This window comes from Phytophthora sojae (assembly GCF_000149755.1).
Source record: "Phytophthora sojae unplaced genomic scaffold PHYSOscaffold_12, whole genome shotgun sequence".
Classification (NCBI taxonomy): Eukaryota; Oomycota; class Peronosporomycetes; order Peronosporales; family Peronosporaceae; genus Phytophthora; species Phytophthora sojae.
Window position 1 is genome coordinate 109,891 of NW_009258126.1, and position 20,596 is coordinate 130,486.

Genomic DNA, 20,596 nt, shown 5'->3' on the forward strand with positions numbered 1-20,596 from the left:
TTGGATGTTGAACCAGATACGCTTGCAATTTTTGCAAAGTGCAGTCGAGTCAAGTCCGTACGTGGCCCCCATCGATAGGACGCACCGAAATGTTGGGATGCCGCCGCTACGGCGATGGACCAGGCCACAACGTCACGAGGCTTCATGGTGCCATGCAGGACTTGCCAAGTGCAGTCGGACACTCGATAGTTTGACTGTATTAAGCTTATCGGAGATGGTCTCCTCTCCAACATTTCCTATCAAAGGTCTGGCCAAAGCGAGGTTGATTGCTTTTAACCAAGTCAACTGACGTCTTGGTACAAGATGGACGCTTTGTCTTTGTATGCCGTAAGGTAGTTTCCCACATTAGTTAGTGACCACTCCCGGAAAAAGTAACATGGCCATGCGCTTCCACCAGAAGCGCTTCTTCGCGTACCCGAATGGCGCCCCCAGTCTGCACACGCTCAGCTCCGTGGCTTCCCACAGGTACGCACGTGTCCTATCCTCCTCCTCGCCGCATTTCCGATGCTAAACTCGCTGGAGTGCTCACTGTACGTCGCGCTGTTGTGCATGACCCAACAGCTACACGCTGGTGACAACTGATCGGTCTGTGTCGCTTCTGGGCTACGGAGATGTTGGCTATAGCCTGCACAAGCTCGAGGTGGACGCTCTCCATGCTGGGAAGGCGGGCGTAGTGGCCAGTGCAGCCATTGAGCGACTAGGAGCGCTCCAGTCGCGCGTGGCGATCGCGTACGCTGTCGGAGACGCTCTCTTCCTGCAGGTTGTGGCACCCCATCACGAGTCTTTGGGCAACGGAGAAGCTGCCCAAGTTTCCGGCTGCGGGAAGTTCGAGTTGGAGGCGGCACCGACGCACATGTTCAGTGTGCAGGCGTCAGGGAGCACCGGAGACGTGTTCTACGGCGTCATGGTGTGTTGTACTGACACCATGATGGCATTTGGGTATGTTGAGAATGGGAAAGGAACCCATTCCAGTGGGTCTAGTACCGGATGTGCGCGCTTGGACAGCGAGCAGTTTGCTGCTTTCTTCCCCGAGTTTGCAACGTTCTCCCACACAGTCCTGGCGGTGGATATCTTCACATCACCTGAGAGAGACCAAGGCTGGATCGCATTTGGCTGTGCTGACGGGTACTGTCATCAACACGGCGGACACTTATTTGCGTTAGTGCGACCGACCGTAGTAACTCGTGCCCGCTAATCTGTTGCCATGGCTAGGTTGGTGCGTGTGCTCCAGGGGCAAGTGCTCGGAGGATGCCTTGGAGGGCCGTTCAAGACAAAAGAACTACAGCTGAACGGGCCAGTGACGTCCGTTGCTCTTTTCCCCAAGCGAGCTGTTTCTTCATCATGGCAGTGTAATCTGCTGGTAACATGTGCGATCGGCCAAGCGCTGGTCTACGAAGATCTGTACAGTTCTGCTGATGGAAGTAGCGGTGATGGCGAAGTGTTGGTGGACTCTGACACGTTTGATTCAATCTTCGCGGGCATCACTACTGACATCGACCTGGTAGGTTGGCCCTCGAATCATGTGTACGCAGCACAGTACTAACCTCGTGGTATGTGTGCAAATGCTTGTCGACAGGACGGAGAGGTCGAGCTTTTGTTGGGGACGGATGGCCAAGTGCTGCTTGCATACGAAGAAAGAAAGGGTGGTGACCTCAATGAAGGTACCCCGGACGACAGCAAGCGCGACGCCGTGTTTGAAGATGTGGCGAAAGACTTGGTCAAGTCCAGCGCTGAGTCTCCTGACAGCTCGCACAACATTTGGAGCGTAACTGAGCCGATTCCAGTCTCGGATTCAACGATCGACTCACCGCCCGGATCTACGTTGACAGGAAGACGGAAGTGGCAGCGGTTGACACGGAGCCGCTGGGACTTGGAGACGTTCGGAGCCATCTACAGTCTCCTATGGCGAGACGTCAACCACGACGGCGTTCCCGAATTGCTCGTCGCCAGTTCCACCGGAGTCTACGTCTACGAAGCCGACCCAGCCTTCGTCATCAAGAAGCTCGAGTCTGTGCTGTCGGCATTATCGGCCACTTCAACTACAGCGCCACCGCCGTCGTCAAGCGCAAAGTGATCCCTACAAATCACAGATCTTTGTCCTCTCTGATTCGTCCAAAATACATCACAACGCTCAATCATTGGTCGATAATCCGTAACCTGTGATACAAACTATGCCGCTCGATAGTATCTCACCATCCGCCACACTAAATGCGTCTTCATTCAGCAATTGACACACGAGGGCACAGGAGACAATGCTGCCGCTCCGCTCCGCAGCCTGGCGCCGGCCGCTCGCTCGCCACGCGCGTCTGCTGTCCGTCGCAGGGACGCCAGGCCGCCCCGAGGGCGTCTCCTCAGCCGCCAGCGTCAGTTCCAGCTCCGAGGCCAAGCCAGGTCTGTTCCAGCTGCCGGACCTGCACACGCCGTCCGACTTCCCGCGACTCACGCGGGACGTCAAGCTGCAGTGCCATCAGCTGCGACAAGAGGTATTGTAGTAATTCACTATATGAATTTTGTGGAGCTGTACTAACGTATCATTGCTGTTGCAGCTGGCAGCGTCGCCTCCAGGACTGCAGACGCTGCGCACACTCGACGACATCTCGAACGCCATTTGCTCCGTCATCGACGCCGCCGAGCTCTGCCGCAACGTGCACCCCAACGAGTACGAGCTGAATGGCTATTGCAAATATTAATTTGACTGATGACTAAGTGGTGGGTGATTGCTGATGGCGTTGCGGTGGTCCAGGAACTTCCGGCGGGCTGCGAGCGAGTGCTTCACGGAGCTGTCGGACTTTATCCAGAACCTAAATGCGGATGTAGAGCTGTACCGAGCGCTGAAGACTGTGACGGAGGATAAGATCGGAATGAAGAGCTTCACACCTGAGCAGAGAAGGATGGGGGTTCTACTGCGCAACGAGTTTGAACGCGATGGCATTCACTTGTCGCGCTCGGATCGGCAGCGAGTGATTTCCCTGCAAAATGACATCACTCACCTCAGCATGAAGTTCCAGTCGACGATGTACAGCGCCCGGGAGTATGTGGACGTGCCAGCGAAACTCATCCGGGGTATGCCGCACAGCATCACGTCCGTGTGTGAGCGCAAGTGGATGAGCCGCGACACGTTGCGTGTCCCTACGGACATGCACGTCATGAACACGATCCTGAAGTGGGTCGGCGCCCCAGAAGTTCGGCGGAAGATGTATATCGCTGCCAATTCGTGCGCCAAGGACAACCTTCCGGTTCTGGATGAGCTGCGGGCAAAGCGACATGAGCTGGCTCAACTCTTAGGCTTCTCCACGTACGCGCATCTGGCTACGAGGTAAGATGCGTCGGCATATTGCGCTCCTGACACAATGCTGACGATAGTTTGCTTGCATTGATGTCACAGCGACCGCATGATCGGATCTCCAGAAGCTGTGGAGAACTTCATCGACGACATCGCAAACCAACTTATGGCTAAGGTTCGTCGAACTGTCGTGTTTCTCATTGCTACATTGTTGTATTTAGCTCAGTCGTGTCATATACTTGTAGGCCAAACTGGAGCAGCAGCTACTGTTGAAGGCCAAGCGGAAGCATGAAGGTCACTCTGTCGACCAGGTCTACATGTGGGACTTGCCTTACTACATGGGAATGCTCAAGGCCCAGGAGCACCGCATCGATTCGCGCGTGATTTCTGCCTACTTCCCTCTCGAGAACTGCTTGAAGGGTCTGCATCTGCTGTGCTCAAGGCTCTTCGGTCTGGAGCTGAAACAGGAGCCCATGCTGAACACCAGCGAGCGGTGGCACGAAGATGTCGTCAAGCTGGCACTCACACGGAACGGCGAGACGCTTGGATACATTTACTTCGACCTGTACCCGCGGCAGAACAAGTACAACCACGCAGCCCACTTCACCATTCGCTGTGGCAAGCGCCTAAGCGATTCGTCGTACCAGAAACCCATCGTTGCGCTGGTCTGCAATTTCAACAAGCCGGCCCCGGACAGCCCATCGTTGCTGACGCACGCAGAAGTGGAGACGCTTTTCCACGAATTCGGCCACGCCATGCACTCGCTGCTGTCTCGAACCGAATTCCAACACTTGTCAGGCACGCGCGCAACGCTAGACTTTGTGGAGACCCCGTCGCACCTGTTCGAGTACTTCGCATGGGACTACCGAGTGGTTAGTGAGTTCGCGCACCACTACCGGACAGGCGCTCCGTTACCTGCTTCCATGATGCAAGGTCTGCGAGCCTCGAAGACGATGTTCGCCGCGATGGACACGCAGACTCAGTGCCTCTACTCGATGCTGGACCTCCAGCTTTTCGGAGAGCAGCCCTTGCCTTGCTCGCCTCACACGACTACGCAGATGCTGCACGAGCTGCAGAACTCGAGCACTCTGGTGCCTCACGTGGATGGGACGTACTGGCACACGCGCTTCGGCCACCTCATCGGATATGGTGCGGGATACTACAGCTACCTGTACGCGCGCGTGTTTGCAGCCGATATCTGGCACACAAACTTTGCCGGACCTAAGGGCCCGTTGAACCGCGCGGCAGGCGAGAAATTGTACCAGAAGCTCATGGTGCATGGTGGTGCCAAGGATCCGAACGATCTGCTGGTCGAAATGCTTGGCCGCGAGCCTTCTCCAGCGAGTTACCTGCACGAACTGGGTGTGTAGCTGCCAGCATATATCTGTAGCGTGGCTAGGATGTCAGACGAGAAATTGGCAGCCCTGGTTCATCTACTACAGTGCGGGTTCAGTTAGCATGAATAGATTGCAATTTCTCGTGCGTTAACTCCTTTTCCGGAGTCTGTGCTGATATAATAGCTGGTGCAGTGAGAAGCGCTCGGTACAATTGGGGGCACGCATCACCAGCAGCTAGCGGACGGAGCTTTTGGATCCAATCGCAGGCAACAGGAAGCACAGGGATATGAATGGCTGCCTCTCTCAGTGGAGCGGTCTGTCCGTCCGTCGTCAACGTTTGTCTATTGCACCACACAACAGGCGGCACACGGAGCTCCGTCCTTGCCGACATCGTCCGGGTTGGCCGTCGTCACATCCACGTGCTGCTTGCTGGCCATCTCGACGTGCATGGAGCTGGTCATCGATCCTGCGGTGGTTGAGGCGACAGAGCTGCGCATACTATCTAAGTCGTCGGCGGGCACAGCGGCGATGTTGCCGACTTTCTGCTTGCTCACGTCGGGGGACTTCTGCGTCACGACGCCCCCCGCCTGGCGCCACAGCAGTGCGTCCACCCAGAAGGCGGCCTCGTCATGCGACCGCGCCTTGATGGTGTACACGCGCTCGTTCAGCTCGATGGTGAAGAGTCCGGGGCCATCTGCATCAACACAATAACCATCGGTTAAATGACGCTTTAAACCCAAAGATCCCATTCCCCAATTCCTACCGACGTGGTCTTCCTGCAGCAACGTGATGGCTCCAACCTGCGGCAGGTTCAGCGCCGCCAGCAGCTTCTGGCCTTGTTTCTACAGCATTCAAGTCGGTCAGATGCACGTTTCACTGCCATAAAGGCGACTCCGCTGCGCGCACCTTGTAGTACGTGAGGAAGCAGCCGTTGGTCTCGAACCACCGCTTCTGCCACTTGCCCTCGCGCGTCTTTTTGAACAAATAGCCTGCGCAAAATGGTCACAACCGCCGATTAATCCATCGCCCTGCTCCGCCGCGTAGTGCAGACTTGACTGTGCTGCGCGTACGCACCGCGGATCTCCTCGGTGCGGAAGTTGGCCGTGCCGGAGCTGCTGGGCTTGTTGGACGGCGACGAGGCCACGAGCTTGGCGTCCATGCGGTCGGCCATCGCTTGCGCTTCTGGTTCTTCCTGTGCGGTTGCGATTGGTATATTGAGACTGGGACTGCGTCGGGGCAGGGTCTGTGGGGGTGACCGCCCTCCTCAATTGGATCTGATACAGTTGCGTTGTTCAGGGAAACGGGGCGGATGGCATCGTTGAAGCGGCGGGAGGCGCGAGCTGAGTGACGAGGTTGGACGTGGACACCAAAATAAAGTTCGTATCAGATTTACACGGCGTGTTTGTATGGGTGAAGTGGACCCATGTCTAATTCGAATCAGGGACGTTAATTTGGGCGCGGTATTTTGGGTTCCTGCGGTGAACCACATCATTTCGTTGGTCGAGCCCAATGTTACCGCGCCTGATAATGGCTGTCATTCTGGATCAACGTCTCGAGCTCCTCGAGGCGCTGTCGGTCGATGTGCGGCTGCATCTGCCACGACGCGAGGTAGACCGTCACTGTCTCGTGCTTGGAGCACTCGAAGATGTCGCTCGCGATCAGCGACTTGGCCACCAGCTCGTGCTCGTACATGGCCAGCACCTCCAGCAGAAGCAGCTCTGCCGAAACCACAACAGTCAGCACTCAGCTGCCTTCGTCAAGCTTGCATCATGTTGTTATCGCACCATATCGCTGTCTCCGCTTCTCGTCCAGCGCCTCCGCCTGACCGTCCGTCAGCAGGCGCCTCATCCGCGCGTAAATGTCTGCCTACGCGCAAAACCCCGCGAATCCTCGTTAAGTCAGACAAAACCACCACAAATGCCCTATTGTAAGTGAACGTACCAAACTGTCGACTTCATCTTGCAGGCGCTTGCTGCAGCGGTGCGCCAAATCCCACAACTAACAGACCAAGCATTCCGACGCCAAGTAGAACACAACTAAGTCAGATAACTAGCTGTTACCCTCTTTGCAGATCCACACTCAGCACCCACCCTTGACGACGCACGTCCCTGAAGTTGGTCGCAGTCGGCCAGCGACCCCCAATGCTCCCCAGTCAGGTATCTAGTCCGAAACATCTCGTTAGCCCGCTCTCCATTCGCAATTCCAATGCAGACGAGCAACCTACGAGGTCTTCTGCACGCTGTCGGCTACCTTAGCCAAGTGCAGCTGTCCACGCGCGCAGCCAGCCCGCCACTCTTGGTCCAGCTTCTTCCACGGGCTCAGCCACCAGCATGCGTCGCGCGCTGCCACCATTCCTTTAATCGAGCACTATTGCACTGTGATGCGGCATTCGTTATATGCTTATTCATAGGTTACAACTTCAGCTTGTGCTAATATGCGCTCCGCCACACACCAGGACAGGCGAATCACTGCTCTAGCTAACAATCCTGAGATACCGATCACGATACAATTGGCGCTCCCACTTCCGACACCGTGGTCCACCTTTAATTTTCAGAGTGCTAAATTCCATAAAAGCCAATAAAGTTTGGTAGGTAGAAGACCAGTCACCACATTCATGGAGCGGGGCCGAAGGTGCTGCAGTGTGCAGTGCAGAACTACGTTCCCACGCGCTTCGAGGACGCGCCAGGCCGCACCATGGCGAAGAGGGAGGTGCGCTTCAAAAACATGCCCATCACAGCCGACGTGGTGGAGTAAGAGAGTAACGAGAGTAAGACCGAGCTGCTGACAATCTAGAAAACGGTCAGGAGTCTGGCGCCGGTGTTGCGCAAGCCCGGCGGGGCGAGATAACATACAACAGCGTACCACAGGCCGGCATCAGGCGCCGTCTACCGCAGTTCCTGCCGCGAACTACATAGCGTCAGTGACGCGGCCAAACCCGGCTGGCGCCGGAGCCATGCGCCCTATACAAACTTATAATTCTATATATATTAAATTTGAAAATAATCAGGAGATCACGGCGTCGGAAGTGAGAGCGCCAATTGTACCGTTCGCAACAGGGTCGCGGGGTCAGCGCTAGCAGTTTGAATTAGTTTGGAATGATCTATGAGTGAGCACTAGCACCGTACTTAAAATTAAGTAAGACTGTCCAGGCGCATGCTGGTAAAGATATGTTCAATTACTGCCTTCGGTTTTCCTCTCCGATGGCTTCTGCTACGCCCGCTCAACCTTTGCTCGTGCACTCTTTTCTGTTGTCATTCCTGAATTTGCAGTCCCACACGAAGCGCACAACTGATCTCGATGCAGACTCCGAGCAGCGACTCCAACTATGCTACGGTTTCGATAAGGGTGTCACCCCAAGCGAGTGTCGTCCTGCTGCCTTGTGCGGGCGCGGAGGAGCGCAAATTTCAAGATACCCAGCCTTCGCCTGGATACTGCTCAAGTTAATGGCCTCCGCAATTGGGACGTCACGTTCTTTGGCTGCTTCTCAAGCCTCGTTCCGAACTGTTTCATGTCGACTATTTGCCCGTGTGTGGCCATCGCGCAGATCCAAGCGCGTCTGGGTAACTGCTACGCGACGGCGCTGTATGGCCACAGCAGCACGATCTTCGACCTCTTGGTTTGCATTTTGCTCTTCATCACGCACAATACTGCCGAGCAAGACGACCAGCCTCAAGTGAGTGGTGCAGTTCAGGCGAGGCAACCAGCAGGCGGCCAGCAAATCCTCTTCCTATGTGGCACCGTGTTCTTTTACTTGGTCTACGCTGCTACTGTGGGGCAACTTCGGACGCGCGTTCGACGGGAGTCCAAATCGACGGGAACTGCGGCACCGACTGCGTTGTGGCCCTCTGCTGCCCTCCGTGCGCGATAGCCCAAATGTCATCGCAGACGCAAAGCTACATCCCTGGCAACTGCAGCTTCCGGCAACCTCGTGCCGACACTCTTCCGGGCTATCCGGCCACGCCACCGATGACTTTTGCCTAACGGTGATATCATGCAATCAGTCGTAGAGCTTAGGAAGCTCTAAGTTGTAGGGCTTGAACGGTATTATGAACGACACCACGGGCGACAGAAACAGTTTGCTGGAAGTAGTTACTCAGCTTGGACTGGTAGCCAGAGTGATCCCAATATCGTCGAAGTCTGAATAGTCGAAGGCAACCCAGGTGCGCTGCTGTCAATAAATCATATGCAGTGACCGGAAAGCTGGGTAGGCTGCGTCGTTTATGGAGCAAGAGAAGTTTCAACTCAAGCACTTCGTTGCTGTCGTCACTAGCAAACCAGTTCGCCAGCCTCATGACGAGCCCAAACCAGACCAGTCGTGCTGCGCAGCATGTTAAACCGCGAAGCCACCGCGTGCGGCACAGCTAAAAACTATCCACCCACAACCACGGACGGTTTTTTGGGTTCAGGCCTCCGACCAGAAGATATGTTTTCTCGAAAGTGGGCATATGCAGAAAGTAAACTAGCAATATGGCACCACCGACGACATCCGCCCCGAACGGAATGGACCGCACCCAAGTTTAACGAAAGCTGCTGGCCGCTGATCGCACGTTCCCATTTGGCGCTTGTCAGAACTGGCAAACCATTTCGGAATTTGCGGCCTGCACCTCCAAAGCCCAACCGCCGACACACACCGTGCAGACACTGACCAACGAGACGAGCAACACCATCCCAGTCATGACGCCGCAGCCGAGCGTCGTGGTGCTCCCAGGCGCGGACGACCCGAAGGAGCGGAAGCTGCGCGACGAGAACCAACTGGCTGGCGGCACGCACGTAGCCGACATTGACACCGGGAAAGGCTGGGACGCCCCGTTCTTCGGCTGCTTCGCGAGCATCATGCCCAACTGCTTCATGTCCACGGTCTGCCCCTGCGTGGCTGTCGCGCAAATCCAAGCGCGACTGGGCAACAGCTACCAGACAGCGCTGCTGAGCCACGGCTCGTCGATCTTCGGTCTCGTGGTCTGCATCATCCTCTTCATCTCGCACAGCACCACTGAAGACGTGGTCGAGCAGCGTTCGCCTCGTGACGGCGAGCCGCATGCAGTTGAACGCTCGTCGCGGGGCCGGCAGATCATTTTCCTGTGCGGCGCCGCGTTCTTCGTGCTGTTCTACGCGTTCTCGCTGTGTCTGGTGCGCATGAAAGTGCGAAAGGAGTTCGAGATTAAAGGAAGCATCGGCGTCGACTGCCTCGCGTCCACGTGCTGCGCTCCATGCACCGTGGCGCAAATGGCGTCGCAGATGCAGAGCTACACGCCCGGAAGCTGCAGCTTCCAGCAGCCTGGAGTCGTCGACACGCTGCCCGGATACCCCGTAACCCCAGCGATGCAGTTTATCTAACGTTAGGAGCACAACGGAGTGATACAACACCAACACCGCGTTATCCACGAGAATATATAATCGTACCGCATTGGAATCTAACGTTAGGAGCACAACGGAGTGATACAACACCAACACCGCGTTATCCACGAGAATATATGATCGTACCGCATTGGACAAACGTGTTGAAGTTGATGCCTACGCCATGCAAAGAGCGATTTGTCTCCGCTCGAAGACGTGGCTACAACTGATTACAAGGCACCCCAAGCTCTTGCATCGTTACAGCTTCGCCAGTTGGGCAGCAGCACCTCGGCTGTTGGGAGGCCGCTTATACAAGTGCCTGCACGAGTACTATTACACACCCGCCTATGCCGAAGAGCTCACAAGTTGAACCGAACGTCCTGGGAGGCTCACAAATCCGCAGGACGTGCCCTCGATTTGCCTTTCATTGGCATTCCCACCCCACACTGGAAGACCCAGTACACACAATTCCACAACGGAGGAGGCTCTGCGTGAGCACGTCCAAGTCTGTCGCCACGTGCGCCCAGGCTCAGTGCTCGACGGAGGCGATGCTGTCCAAGCAGGCGGAGCTGGTGCCGAAGCTCCCCGTGATCACTATCGTCCCTGATGCCAACCCGGTCCGCCCTATAGCTAGACGCGGGCCTGCTGCTGCTGCTACTCGTCAACGCGAGTTGAACCCGACCTCGACGTGGAATACCGGCTTCTGCGACTGCTGCTGCTCCGTGGCTCCGACCTACTGCTGCGTCGTCACCTGTTGCCCGTGCACTACCGTTGCGTCAGTGAAGGAAAGCTTAGGCGGTAGATACGAGAGGACACTGGTGTACTACGGAGCGTTGGCGTTCGGCGTGCTGTTCTGCATCGGGTACGCGGCTTCGACTAACTCCGATGAACACTCGGATAGCGATATGGCTTCAACGCCTCCTCCAGCGCACCACCACGGTGGTGTTATTACCAGCTCGGATCTGTGGGAAGCTGCGGCGCTCGCGTTTCTTATGACGTTTTTGTTCGGCGTGTGGAGACTCCGCGTCCAGACTCGATACGCCCTCGGTATCCAAGGCTCGCACATGGTTGATTGTCTCTCCAGCTTCTGTTGCTGCTTCTGCGTGATCTCGCAACTTCATCTCGAACTCAAAAGTCACAACGAGGAGCCGGCAACGACTAGAACTCCACGATACTGCCATCACCAAGGCGACGGAGGCGTCAACGCTAGTCGTCAGATGGATACGTTGGCGCCGTATGCAGTCATGTAGGAATGACAAGTCATCAATAATGGAGGAATGGAAATTCGTGAAAACTTTGTGTGATTTTCCTTTGCTCCAGCTCCAACATGCAGTAACGCAACCGACAAAAAATCAAATTCCGGTGCCGATGTATTCGTTGCCATTTGCCGATGAATCCCCTCAGCAAAATGAGAGTTGTTGCAACACTAATCCAATAACGTATCAAGTTTCTGACCCAACAACCGCACCAGGTTGAAGCAGAGACCTTGAAGTGGAAGTATCCCGAGTCAGAGTTGCTGAATGCGTGGTTGACTGTGTCTCCCAGCATACTTTTAACCTCGTAGATCTTCGTAAAGCGAATTAAAGTTGGCGCAGTCCAACAAGACGAGCCAAACCCGTTCAAGATATGTCGTGAATCGAACATAGCGCCCAGTTTTACCATCTTCGTCATCTATTACTTGGCAACCTCGACATGATACCACAGCAACGCTGCAGACCAGCTCGCAGGCACGAGTGCTACACGTTTGTGCAAGTCTTACAGTCAGCCGAGCGTCAAACACTTGACCTTGGCCAACCAGACCAGACGCAGGTCAAAAATTGCAGATCGCTGCCGGTGTTGGTGTCGGTCATCCCGAGCTTTCATTCTACAACTTGCCTCGCGCACAACAAGCCCCTACCACTACATCCACCACCTCCGCAAGATGAAGACCGGAGCTTTCGTCGCTGCTGCCGCCACGGCCCTCGCTGCTATCACCGCCCCGAGTGCTCCACGCTCACCCGCGTCGTGACGTTCCTGCCGCTGTTGACCGATGCCAACACCTGCGCGTCCAACACGGGCTACTCGCTCTACCCGTTCACTGGACTCCCGACGGCCGAAGAGATCACTCTCATCTGCGCCGATACCACGTGCACCAAGGTGCTGTCGGAGGCCGCCGCGCTCGATCTTCCGGACTGCACTGTGACGTACAACGCGGTCGCTTACAACGTCAAGGACCAGATCACGCTCTACGCGACCGCCTGCGGTGCGGCTCGGAAGTGAGCTCCATCACTACGACATGGACTCCAATAAGCTCAGTATGCTGTCGGTTTGTTTCATCAATGGATTTTTCATTGTCTTGCAGTGCTGTTCGAAGTTTCTCGATCATCAAAAGTTTAGATTCAAAACACACAATGCAGCAGGTGTATCTCACATAATTCAGCAGTAGTCAGAATCTTACCTTACAAATGACAAGTTATCGGAAATTATATGTACTGATATTAGGGGAGTATTCAGTGCGCTGCTTCCAAATGGTTTAATCATAGGATGGGGTATTGGAACTGCCATGCGCAGATTAATGCTGCTCGTAAACGGCTGCGAGGTGGCATTCGTGCTATATCACCGCAGCGTTCGCGCCCGCAAGTCCGTAAATGAAGTCCGTAGCAGTCGTTGCCGCCGTAGCCACCGCGTTCGGCTCCCTCGTGGTCGCCGAGGAGTGCGCGTCCACCACGCTGAGCTTCGCGCTGCTGCCGCTGGAATCCCAGTCAGGTTTCTGCGCCGCCGACTCGGGGTACAAGCTGTACCCGTTCACCGGCATGCCCTCGATCGACCAAATGAAGGCCATGTGCAAGAGTAAAGCCTGCAACAAGCTGCTCGACGAGGCCAGGGACTCCGAGATGCCCGACTGCGACTTGACTTTCAACGGCACCGCGTACAACATCCACGAGAGCATCGAGCTCATGTTCGCAGGCTGCGAGGTTATCGACCTTAACAAGGTCGCATCCTAGAATTGCTATCACCCTGTACCTACTGGCTTGCCAATACAAAGTTTCCGCTAAGCTACACAACAAACTTGTTCAAGCCGCATTTTTACAGTTCTCCTCAAGCGCATCGAGGTGAAGAATCGCGAGGAGATTGAATCGCTGCAGAGAATGGAAGTCAAGGTGATCGATCGTACACGTTGAGCTGAGAATTCTTTCGCCAACGATGAACTGCACAGATAATTCAGTACTACAAGCGGTTGTACACAAGATCCCATCGAGAACAACATATCTTGTGGGAAGATTGTCTTGGACGAAGCGTCGAAGCTTGTTCTGTACTTGGTAAATGCACCGGCAGAACCGAACGTCGCCTCTTCGACAGTACATGCACCGAGCAAGGCAGATCTTGAAACGTATTCTTATGCTCTACGCAAGGCAGTATGGACAGCGTGGTGACTAACGTCGAGGCAACGGCATTCGTCGTTGCCATTTTCAGATTCGTGCCTCGATGAAGGTACTGGCTCCAGTGATCGCCTTCGTTTCAAGCCTGCTTCTCACGCCACGCGGAGTGACAGCGGCATGCTCCAGTTGGTCATCATTATACCAAGACGTACTTGACGGCGTCTGCGTCTGCAACGAGACTCAGTGTGATTCCATTGTCAGCGACTACACGAAGCTTACGGCGGGCCAAGTACCACCTCCAAGGATGGCCAACGCTCGACGTACACGGTGGCAAACGTTGACGAGTCCTCCGAAGACGAACCGACCTTCTCCATTGATGTTACGACCTAATTTCAGACCATGCTGGGCTTCGGCGGGGCTTTCACGGACTCTGCAGCCATCAACGTTTTCAAACTATCGGCCAAGCTGCAAGACATGGCCCTGGACCAGTACTTTGGGAAGAGTGGCCTGGAGTTCAACGTCGCTCGCGTGCCGATCGGATCAACGGACTTTTCGACGAGCACGTATACCTACAACGAGAAGATCGACGACTTTAAGATGGCCAACTTCACGGCGGACAAGGCGCCACACTCGAACAAAATCGACATGATCCAGCGCGCGCTCAACATGACCACGTTAAAGTTGTTTGCTTCATCGTGGGCGCCCCCGCTCTGGATGACAAACGGAGACTCAGTCGTCGACTGCACGATCAAGGGCAAACCTGGCGAGGAGTACTGGGAGGCGCTGGCACTGTACTATTCCAAGTTCTTCGACGCCTACAAGAAAGAGGGAATCGACTTCTGGCCCATGACTGTCCAGAATGAGCCCGAAAAGCCTCCTCTTGCTGTGTCTCAATGGCAAATACTGCGCATGACTGCGGAGGAGGAGAGACACTTCATCAAGCTGAACCTCAGCCCCATGATGGCCAAAAACCACCCAGACTTGAAAATCATGGCGAATGATGACCAGAAACCTGGAATATGGATCGCGCGGCGCCGTTTGAGGATCCCGAGTCGAAGAAATATCTGAGTGGACTCGCCTTCCATTGGTACCAAAACGTCGAGTTTATCCTACCTGGCGCTGGTAACTTCAAGAATCTGCTCGAGTTTCACGAGGCGTACCCGGACATGTTCATGCTCGGAACGGAAGCGTGCGAGGGGTATCTGCCTTCACTCGTTGGCACGGGTAAGGGCCCCTCTCTCGATGACCCTGACAAGGCCTGGAAGCGAGCGCAAAACTACGCGCGCGACATCATCGAGGACATCAACAACATGGTTGCGGGCTGGGTCGACTGGAATTTGTTCCTGGACACAGACGGCGGCCCGAACTGGGCGAAGAACATGGTGGACGCACCGATTCTTGTGTATGAGCAGAATGGCGCCGAGTTCTACAAGCAGCCGACGTATTACATCATGGGCCACTTCTCCAAGTTCGTGCCACCGGGGTCGAAGCGCATCGAGTTCCCGAAGACGGAGACGCTGGACGACTTCCACCATTGCGCTTTCGTAACACCAAACAACCAGGTTGTGATGCAGTTCCTGAACCGTGACAGCTCTGAGGTCACAGTCAGTGTGAAGCAGACGGACTCCAACACGTTCACGCTGACGTTGCCGGCGAACTCGATGCAAACAGTGATCCTGCCGTCATCCGAGGACACCAAAATCTTGTATGTTGTCGTCGTGCATTTTCAACTCCAATGCTTCGTTACAGAGGTTACGCCATTCGTGAAGCAGCGTGGGCGCGCACTGAGCAGCAAACGACGAACGCATCCCGCAGCAAGTCTTCTCAACTACTAGGGGCCTAGACTACATAACAAACGAGCGCCCCCGCGTCATCTCCTCTTTCAAACGTTTAGACACTTCCTTCGCTTATACTGCACCAGCAACAATGTTTTACAGTGCCATTTAGCGCTTGGCGAATTGAAATCTGTGTGTTCCGCAAACGCTTCCAGCGGAATCCTCAAAACTGCGGATTTCCTCTTTCCAGCGGAAAGAGCATTCTACTGTTTGCGAACAGCGGTGTTGCGGAACAGGCCCTATGTGGAGTTTTAGAGAATGTTGCAAATAACTCACACCCTTCGCTTCGAAACTCGCAACCACATGTCCTTCTAGTGGATCTTGTGTTCAGCTATGTTGCACTTCTATCGGCTTGGTAGCAAATACAAGTAAGGTTTTGTTTCTCGTATCTGATGGCCTGAATGGCATTGCACGACTCGTACTCCCTGCACCTACGCAGCGTAGTCGGTCAGATCCGTACGGAGCGTCTCTTTGAAGATATTGGCGCGCCGAGCTCGCGGTAATGTCCCTCGTTTGTGGGTTCGCCTGTGAACGGGTAGATACAGCAGAGTACCCCGTACCCCGCATCGATTGCAAGGAATACTTCTAGAAACTGAGTACTCACGATAGATTGTGAAAGTAAAAACAAGATCGGTTAACCGAGGTAGATTGATAATTGTGTAGTGTGGTTTATCTCAGGGGTATGGATTGGCGATGCGGATACGATGTCACTGAAGATGGCGCGCTTATGGTGTAGGTCAAAGTATATTTTCTTTTCAAATTCCTGGTTCTAAGTGTGGAAAGATTTTGTTTTTAGATCTAAACTTGCATGTTAAATATTTTAGCCTAACGGACTCGTACATCTATCTATCCATATAGAAGGTAATGTGTTAGGGAAACTCGATGACACTATTGTCGTGAAATTGTTGCAGTCTGGTTTCAGGTGTGAAGCCACTGCAGCCAAGCGGCATTTCTCCTCTGGGTGCTATGTTGCTCTTCTAATCTCAAGAAATAATTGGTGAGATGAAGTGCTCGTCTGATTCATTTTTTATGAAGGACATTTTTGCTGTCGTCTGCGCGCAAATACCCCTTCGTGATCTCCATGTGGTAATACACTTACTGCAGCAAATTTATGCTTGTTCAGGCACCACTTTCATTCGGGAAGACACTCTAGAATGATATCGTGGTGGCAAAGTGGCTCTTACTCGAACACGCCGCACCTCGCACCGTAGTCGGTCAGCTCCGTACACACGTTCAGCTGCGTCGCCTCAAAGTCGATGGTGCAGTCCGGGAGGTCCGTGTCGATGGCGTCCTGCAGCACGCCCGTGCACGTCGGGTTGGCGCAGATGGCCTTCATCTGCTCGTCCGTGGGTTTGCCGGAGAACGGGTAGATGGTGTACCCGGTGTCGTCGGCGCAGCTCTTGGCATCCGACAGGAGCGGCAGGAGCTTGAGCACGTTTCGGCGCCAACGAGCGTGGGAGCGGAGATGGCGGAGAGAGCGGCAACGGTGGCGACGGCGAAGCTGGTGGTCTTCATGTTGGTAGTGGTGGTTGGTGATGGTGGAGGAGGAGGCTGGTGTTGCTTGTGGAAGGCAAGTTTTAAGTGAGTGGGGCCGTAGCTTTAGAGTTTCCTCCGTTGCCGTGGCCCTGCAGGACGGCGACCGACGAAACCACACACACAAGACACAGGGTTCGGCTTTCTGACTAAAATTTGAGACGCGAGCAACCCTAGACGAGCATTGGCATGGAGCTTCACTCGGGATGAAAATACCTGCTTTGCTCGTGTGAAAGGCGCGAGGGTTATCACTGCACAGTACACAGTACTTAGTAGAGACTTTGACTAAAAGATCTGCAACATCAAGTTGCACACTGGGGCCTTTTCTCTAGCTGAACCAGCAGATGGACGCGAAATAAGTGATGTGCTCCAAGGAAACACGTGGGCTTTGAGCCCCAGGATTTGCTTACGTTCGAGCCAAAAATGTGCTCTTCATGTATTGAGAACGTCCATACATGCACGTATACACTGTACTGGCAACATCAAGCTCGAAGTAGTAGTGCTATTTTCTTGAATTAATTAATTCCATGTACCCGCACGTGATATGTATCGCTAAAGCCATCCTGCGCCTCTTACGCATCTAAGGTTACATGCTGCATGTAACATGCATTACATTGAAAGTTAATGTTAGTTCGTGGTCAATGAGTTGCGAAGATTTGCACAAATAACGTAACAATCCGTCATTCACGAGTAGGTTTTGCACTCGTGTAAAAATGTTAACAAGACGTCGGAAAATTTCCTGCGAGACTTCGTCTGCGTAAGATAGATCGAGCAAAGAAAGACCATAAGATGGCCGCTTTTGCTTTTCGATTTTGGAAACCGTGGCCAACCAGCTCGCCGACTGACTGGCGCTCAGTATGGGCTCCGCAAGCTGGTCGGCGCGCCGTCGTAGGAGTTGTAAATACAACATGAACACTTCAATACGTTAGTCTTCGATTTTTCGCTGTTAATACTATGGTACAATAGGACTTGCTGTCTAAGCAAGGAAGGCGCCTTACACCTTCCTACCCGGAGCGGCCGTGGCTGGCGCTCCTGTCGTGTTGGGGTTGAATCGGACTGACGGCGAGGACGCCAACCTGTAGTCATTCGTGGCGGGGACTCCGCCGTTCATAATTGGAACTGTGGCGGCGGTGGGGGGCGTGTAGGCCTCCACGATGTACACGGAGCTCGGCTGCGTTGGTGTCTGGAGCAGGTTGCGGTCGAGACGGTCGTTCGTGTACAGACTGCGCTGCACCCGCGGCTGGTTCTGACTCTGGCGGAGCTCCTCGATCTGGCGCAGGAGTTTGCGCCGCTTCCAGCAGTAGTATCCGTAGGCGACGAGCATGAGGACGATGATGACGATCGCCACCAGCACCACGTACATCCACCACTGCCAGAAGAAGCACGGCTTGCCCGAGAACGGCACGTAGCTGCTGAGCAGGCTGCTCTTGCGGTCCGAGGAGCCGACGCAGCTGCAGAACGAGTCCTCGGAAGTCATGGTCTCTACCGTGATGTTCTTGCTTGAGGTGACGCCGTTCGGGCAGTTGTCGGCCACCGCGAGCCCCACGCGCTCGTTCTCGCGGTCGTGCACCGTGAAGAGTCCGTCCATGAAGACGTCGCCCAGCAGCGTGAAGCTGCCCTCGGAGATGCCGAAGACGCGGCAGGCCGATTCGCCCTGGCCTGTCGACACCACGAGCGGGCGCCAAATGTACTCGGCTGGAATGGTGATGGTCATCTGCTGCGACTTGTCGTCGTCCACTGCGAGCGAGATCGTGAGTCCGGGCAGCGAGTAGATGATCGAGTCGGCGTTGGTCGGGTCGCACTCGCTCGAGCAGCAGGTCGAGTCGTCGTCGAAGAAGCTGTCGCTCACGTCGGTCGTCACCTTCTCGACCTGCGTCTTGAGCTCCGCGATCACGGCGCTGTAGACGCTGGACGGGAACGCGATGTTGCTCGTGCCCGAGTCGATGATGGACCGCGGCGAGTTGATGGTCTCGCAGTCCAGTCCGAGGCTCTCCCCGTTCACGCCGATGTCCGTGACGAGGACGTTGTAGTACTTCTCCTGCACCAGCGGCGTGTACACGATGTCGCCCTTGTGGAAGCTCTCTCCGCTGGCGCCGTGCGTGCCTCCGAGCACGAACTCGCCCGCGTACAGGTACGAGTCGTCCGCGAGCGACACGTTGCTGAGACTCAGCGCCTGCAGCGCGCCGCACATCTGCAAACTGAAGACGTCGCTCAGGCCGTCGGCGCTCTGGACCTTGTCGAAGTAGGGCGTGGGCGGGTCGCTCGAGGGCGACGCGATGGCCTTGTAGCCGAGCCCGACGATGCCGTCGTAGCCGGACGAGATGAAGCTGTCCTCGGCCGTGATCTCGGCGAACGGCATGCTCTCGACCGTGCCCAGTCCCTCGCCCGAGAAGGTGTCCTCCACTACCTCGCCGCTCCACGAGCCGCTCACGTACGTGACGCTGACCGCCGTGCCCTGGTCCACGCACGTGTCCGAGTCCGAGCACGAGTACAGGTGCTCGTTCGTGAGCGAGCAGCAATCGGCCGTGACCACGGCCGTGTTGGCCGAGCCCGTGTCCAGCAGCAGGTTGAACGAGTCGCTGGCCGAGCTGCCCGAGCTGGACGAGTACAGCTGCGACCCGACGTTCACCTGCACGTAGTAGGCCAGGCCCGACGAGAGGCCCCAGAGCTTCTGCTGCAGCACGTCGCCGGCCTGCGCCGTCGTCGCCAGCGACAGGCTCAGCGCCATCGGAAGTATTGCCGCCACCTGCATGTGTATGTATGTATGTGGGTGGGTGGGTGGGTACTGCACTGCACGCCTGGTCAACGCAGCGAGTGGCGCAAAATCCACACTGCGAGCGAGGCGCCTTGACTTGACTTGGCGTCGACCAGCGCGAGCTCCATGTGCCCGGGATGTCCCAACAGATCCTGGCCACTTTCTGCCTGTGATGTGCCCTGCACGCCTGGAACGAAAACAGGCTATTTGTGGTATTTGCCGCGCAAACACGCTCGATTGTGGCGGATTGGTGCCGCAAATAGAGGAATGTGGCGATCGTCTAGCGGTGGAATATGGTGTCCACTGGGCCACATTTAGTGGACACCTCGAGCGGGGCGTAAACGAGGCCTGCAGTCAAACGCTCACCATGTGATTGAAGTCGTCTCTATGACGTTGCGCTGCAGAACTCGTGCCAGCGCCGCTGGACAGGATGGCGGTCTCCGCTCGCGAGCGCCAACTTCAGTCACACCGGGGTGAGCCCCGACACACAAGCACTCAGCGGTCAATCGGGACTCGCGCTCTCACCCAGATGAGCAGGAACGGAGCGGAGCTCGCAAGGATGGATCGGCACTGGTGCTCGCCGCGCCGCAACCCGAGGGCGTGTGGGACACCTCAGCGCAGTCTTCAGCCCGCGCGGCTGAAGACGAACCTGTCCGTCCCCTCTTTGGCAGTGTCCGTCATCGATGCCGTCAACGCGCTCAGCTGCGGCGGCCGCAGTGGCGGCGCAAATCGGGGACCTTGTGTAAACGAATCTGCCATTCCGCCAGACGCACTTCAACTTCCTGTATCGAAAGTTTCGAGTTTCGATTCGAAACTGTTGCAGCAAGTCTGTGTGGTGCACACCCCACCCCATTGTGTGTGCCACATAATTCATAATTTTTAAAGGTTGCCTAAATACGCATCTGGTCTTAAGTTCGCGTCCATTAGGCTCGCCACTTAGACCACCCGCCGGACATCACCTCGCCTGCTTTTCATCTAGCCCCGCCCCGCCCCGCCTGCCGCCCGCCAGCCGCCATGATGAAGAAGAGCGTGGTGAAGAACCGCGCGCCCGCGCCCATCCAGATCACGGCCGAGCAGATCCTGCTCGAGGCCAACCAGCGCAAGGAGGAGCTCGCGCAGCCGCCGCGCCGCCGCATCACGGATGCCGCCGAGCTGGCCGA

At 55.6% G+C, this 20,596-nt stretch overlaps 10 protein-coding genes across 10 annotated transcripts; 7 read left to right on the forward strand and 3 right to left on the reverse strand.

The window, feature by feature from the left end:
- Positions 1–376: 376 nt before the first annotated feature.
- PHYSODRAFT_528595 (hypothetical protein) lies at positions 377–2,074 on the forward strand (the record flags this gene model as incomplete). The annotated part of the gene is made up of 5 exons (XM_009538480.1): positions 377–465; positions 562–1,125; positions 1,213–1,501; positions 1,577–1,643; positions 1,830–2,074. The coding sequence occupies 5 exons, from the start codon at positions 377–379 to the stop codon at positions 2,072–2,074; spliced, it is 1,254 nt and encodes a 417-aa protein (XP_009536775.1).
- Positions 2,075–2,241: 167 nt separating this feature from the next.
- PHYSODRAFT_565255 (hypothetical protein) lies at positions 2,242–4,653 on the forward strand (the record flags this gene model as incomplete). Its single annotated transcript, XM_009538481.1, has 5 exons — positions 2,242–2,483; positions 2,547–2,659; positions 2,744–3,316; positions 3,386–3,458; positions 3,529–4,653. The coding sequence occupies exons 1-5, from the start codon at positions 2,253–2,255 to the stop codon at positions 4,651–4,653; spliced, it is 2,115 nt and encodes a 704-aa protein (XP_009536776.1). The 5' UTR covers positions 2,242–2,252.
- Positions 4,654–4,961: 308 nt separating this feature from the next.
- PHYSODRAFT_262765 (hypothetical protein) lies at positions 4,962–5,791 on the reverse strand (the record flags this gene model as incomplete). Its single annotated transcript, XM_009538482.1, has 5 exons — positions 4,962–5,086; positions 5,120–5,314; positions 5,384–5,462; positions 5,527–5,609; positions 5,695–5,791. 5 exons carry the CDS (start codon positions 5,789–5,791, stop codon positions 4,962–4,964), a joined length of 579 nt encoding a protein of 192 aa, XP_009536777.1.
- A 341-nt stretch (positions 5,792–6,132) lies between these two features.
- PHYSODRAFT_528649 (hypothetical protein) lies at positions 6,133–6,972 on the reverse strand (the record flags this gene model as incomplete). The annotated part of the gene is made up of 5 exons (XM_009538483.1): positions 6,133–6,338; positions 6,405–6,486; positions 6,562–6,618; positions 6,711–6,780; positions 6,845–6,972. 5 exons carry the CDS (start codon positions 6,970–6,972, stop codon positions 6,133–6,135), a joined length of 543 nt encoding a protein of 180 aa, XP_009536778.1.
- A 1,105-nt stretch (positions 6,973–8,077) lies between these two features.
- PHYSODRAFT_529150 (hypothetical protein) lies at positions 8,078–9,954 on the forward strand (the record flags this gene model as incomplete). The annotated part of the gene is made up of 2 exons (XM_009538484.1): positions 8,078–8,236; positions 9,688–9,954. Coding segments are annotated over 2 exons (426 nt in total), but the record flags the coding sequence as incomplete, so codon positions are not given.
- Positions 9,955–10,502: 548 nt separating this feature from the next.
- PHYSODRAFT_319180 (hypothetical protein) lies at positions 10,503–11,204 on the forward strand (the record flags this gene model as incomplete). Its single annotated transcript, XM_009538485.1, has 1 exon — positions 10,503–11,204. One exon carries the CDS (start codon positions 10,503–10,505, stop codon positions 11,202–11,204), a length of 702 nt encoding a protein of 233 aa, XP_009536780.1.
- A 442-nt stretch (positions 11,205–11,646) lies between these two features.
- PHYSODRAFT_529135 (hypothetical protein) lies at positions 11,647–12,213 on the forward strand (the record flags this gene model as incomplete). The annotated part of the gene is made up of 1 exon (XM_009538486.1): positions 11,647–12,213. The coding sequence occupies one exon, from the start codon at positions 11,647–11,649 to the stop codon at positions 12,211–12,213; it is 567 nt and encodes a 188-aa protein (XP_009536781.1).
- A 279-nt stretch (positions 12,214–12,492) lies between these two features.
- SOL9 (elicitin) lies at positions 12,493–12,996 on the forward strand. The gene has a single exon (XM_009538487.1). It carries the CDS (start codon positions 12,582–12,584, stop codon positions 12,936–12,938), a length of 357 nt encoding a protein of 118 aa, XP_009536782.1. The 5' UTR covers positions 12,493–12,581; the 3' UTR covers positions 12,939–12,996.
- Positions 12,997–13,712: 716 nt separating this feature from the next.
- On the forward strand, positions 13,713–15,156 carry PHYSODRAFT_262757 (glucosylceramidase; the record flags this gene model as incomplete). The annotated part of the gene is made up of 3 exons (XM_009538488.1): positions 13,713–14,349; positions 14,502–15,018; positions 15,063–15,156. 3 exons carry the CDS (start codon positions 13,713–13,715, stop codon positions 15,154–15,156), a joined length of 1,248 nt encoding a protein of 415 aa, XP_009536783.1.
- A 1,172-nt stretch (positions 15,157–16,328) lies between these two features.
- PHYSODRAFT_348172 (pepsin-like aspartic protease A1) lies at positions 16,329–19,500 on the reverse strand (the record flags this gene model as incomplete). Its single annotated transcript, XM_009538489.1, has 2 exons — positions 17,690–19,500; positions 16,329–16,708 (listed from the first exon to the last, which is right to left on the reverse strand). Exons 1-2 carry the CDS (start codon positions 19,431–19,433, stop codon positions 16,329–16,331), a joined length of 2,124 nt encoding a protein of 707 aa, XP_009536784.1. The 5' UTR covers positions 19,434–19,500.
- Positions 19,501–20,596: the final 1,096 nt, after the last annotated feature.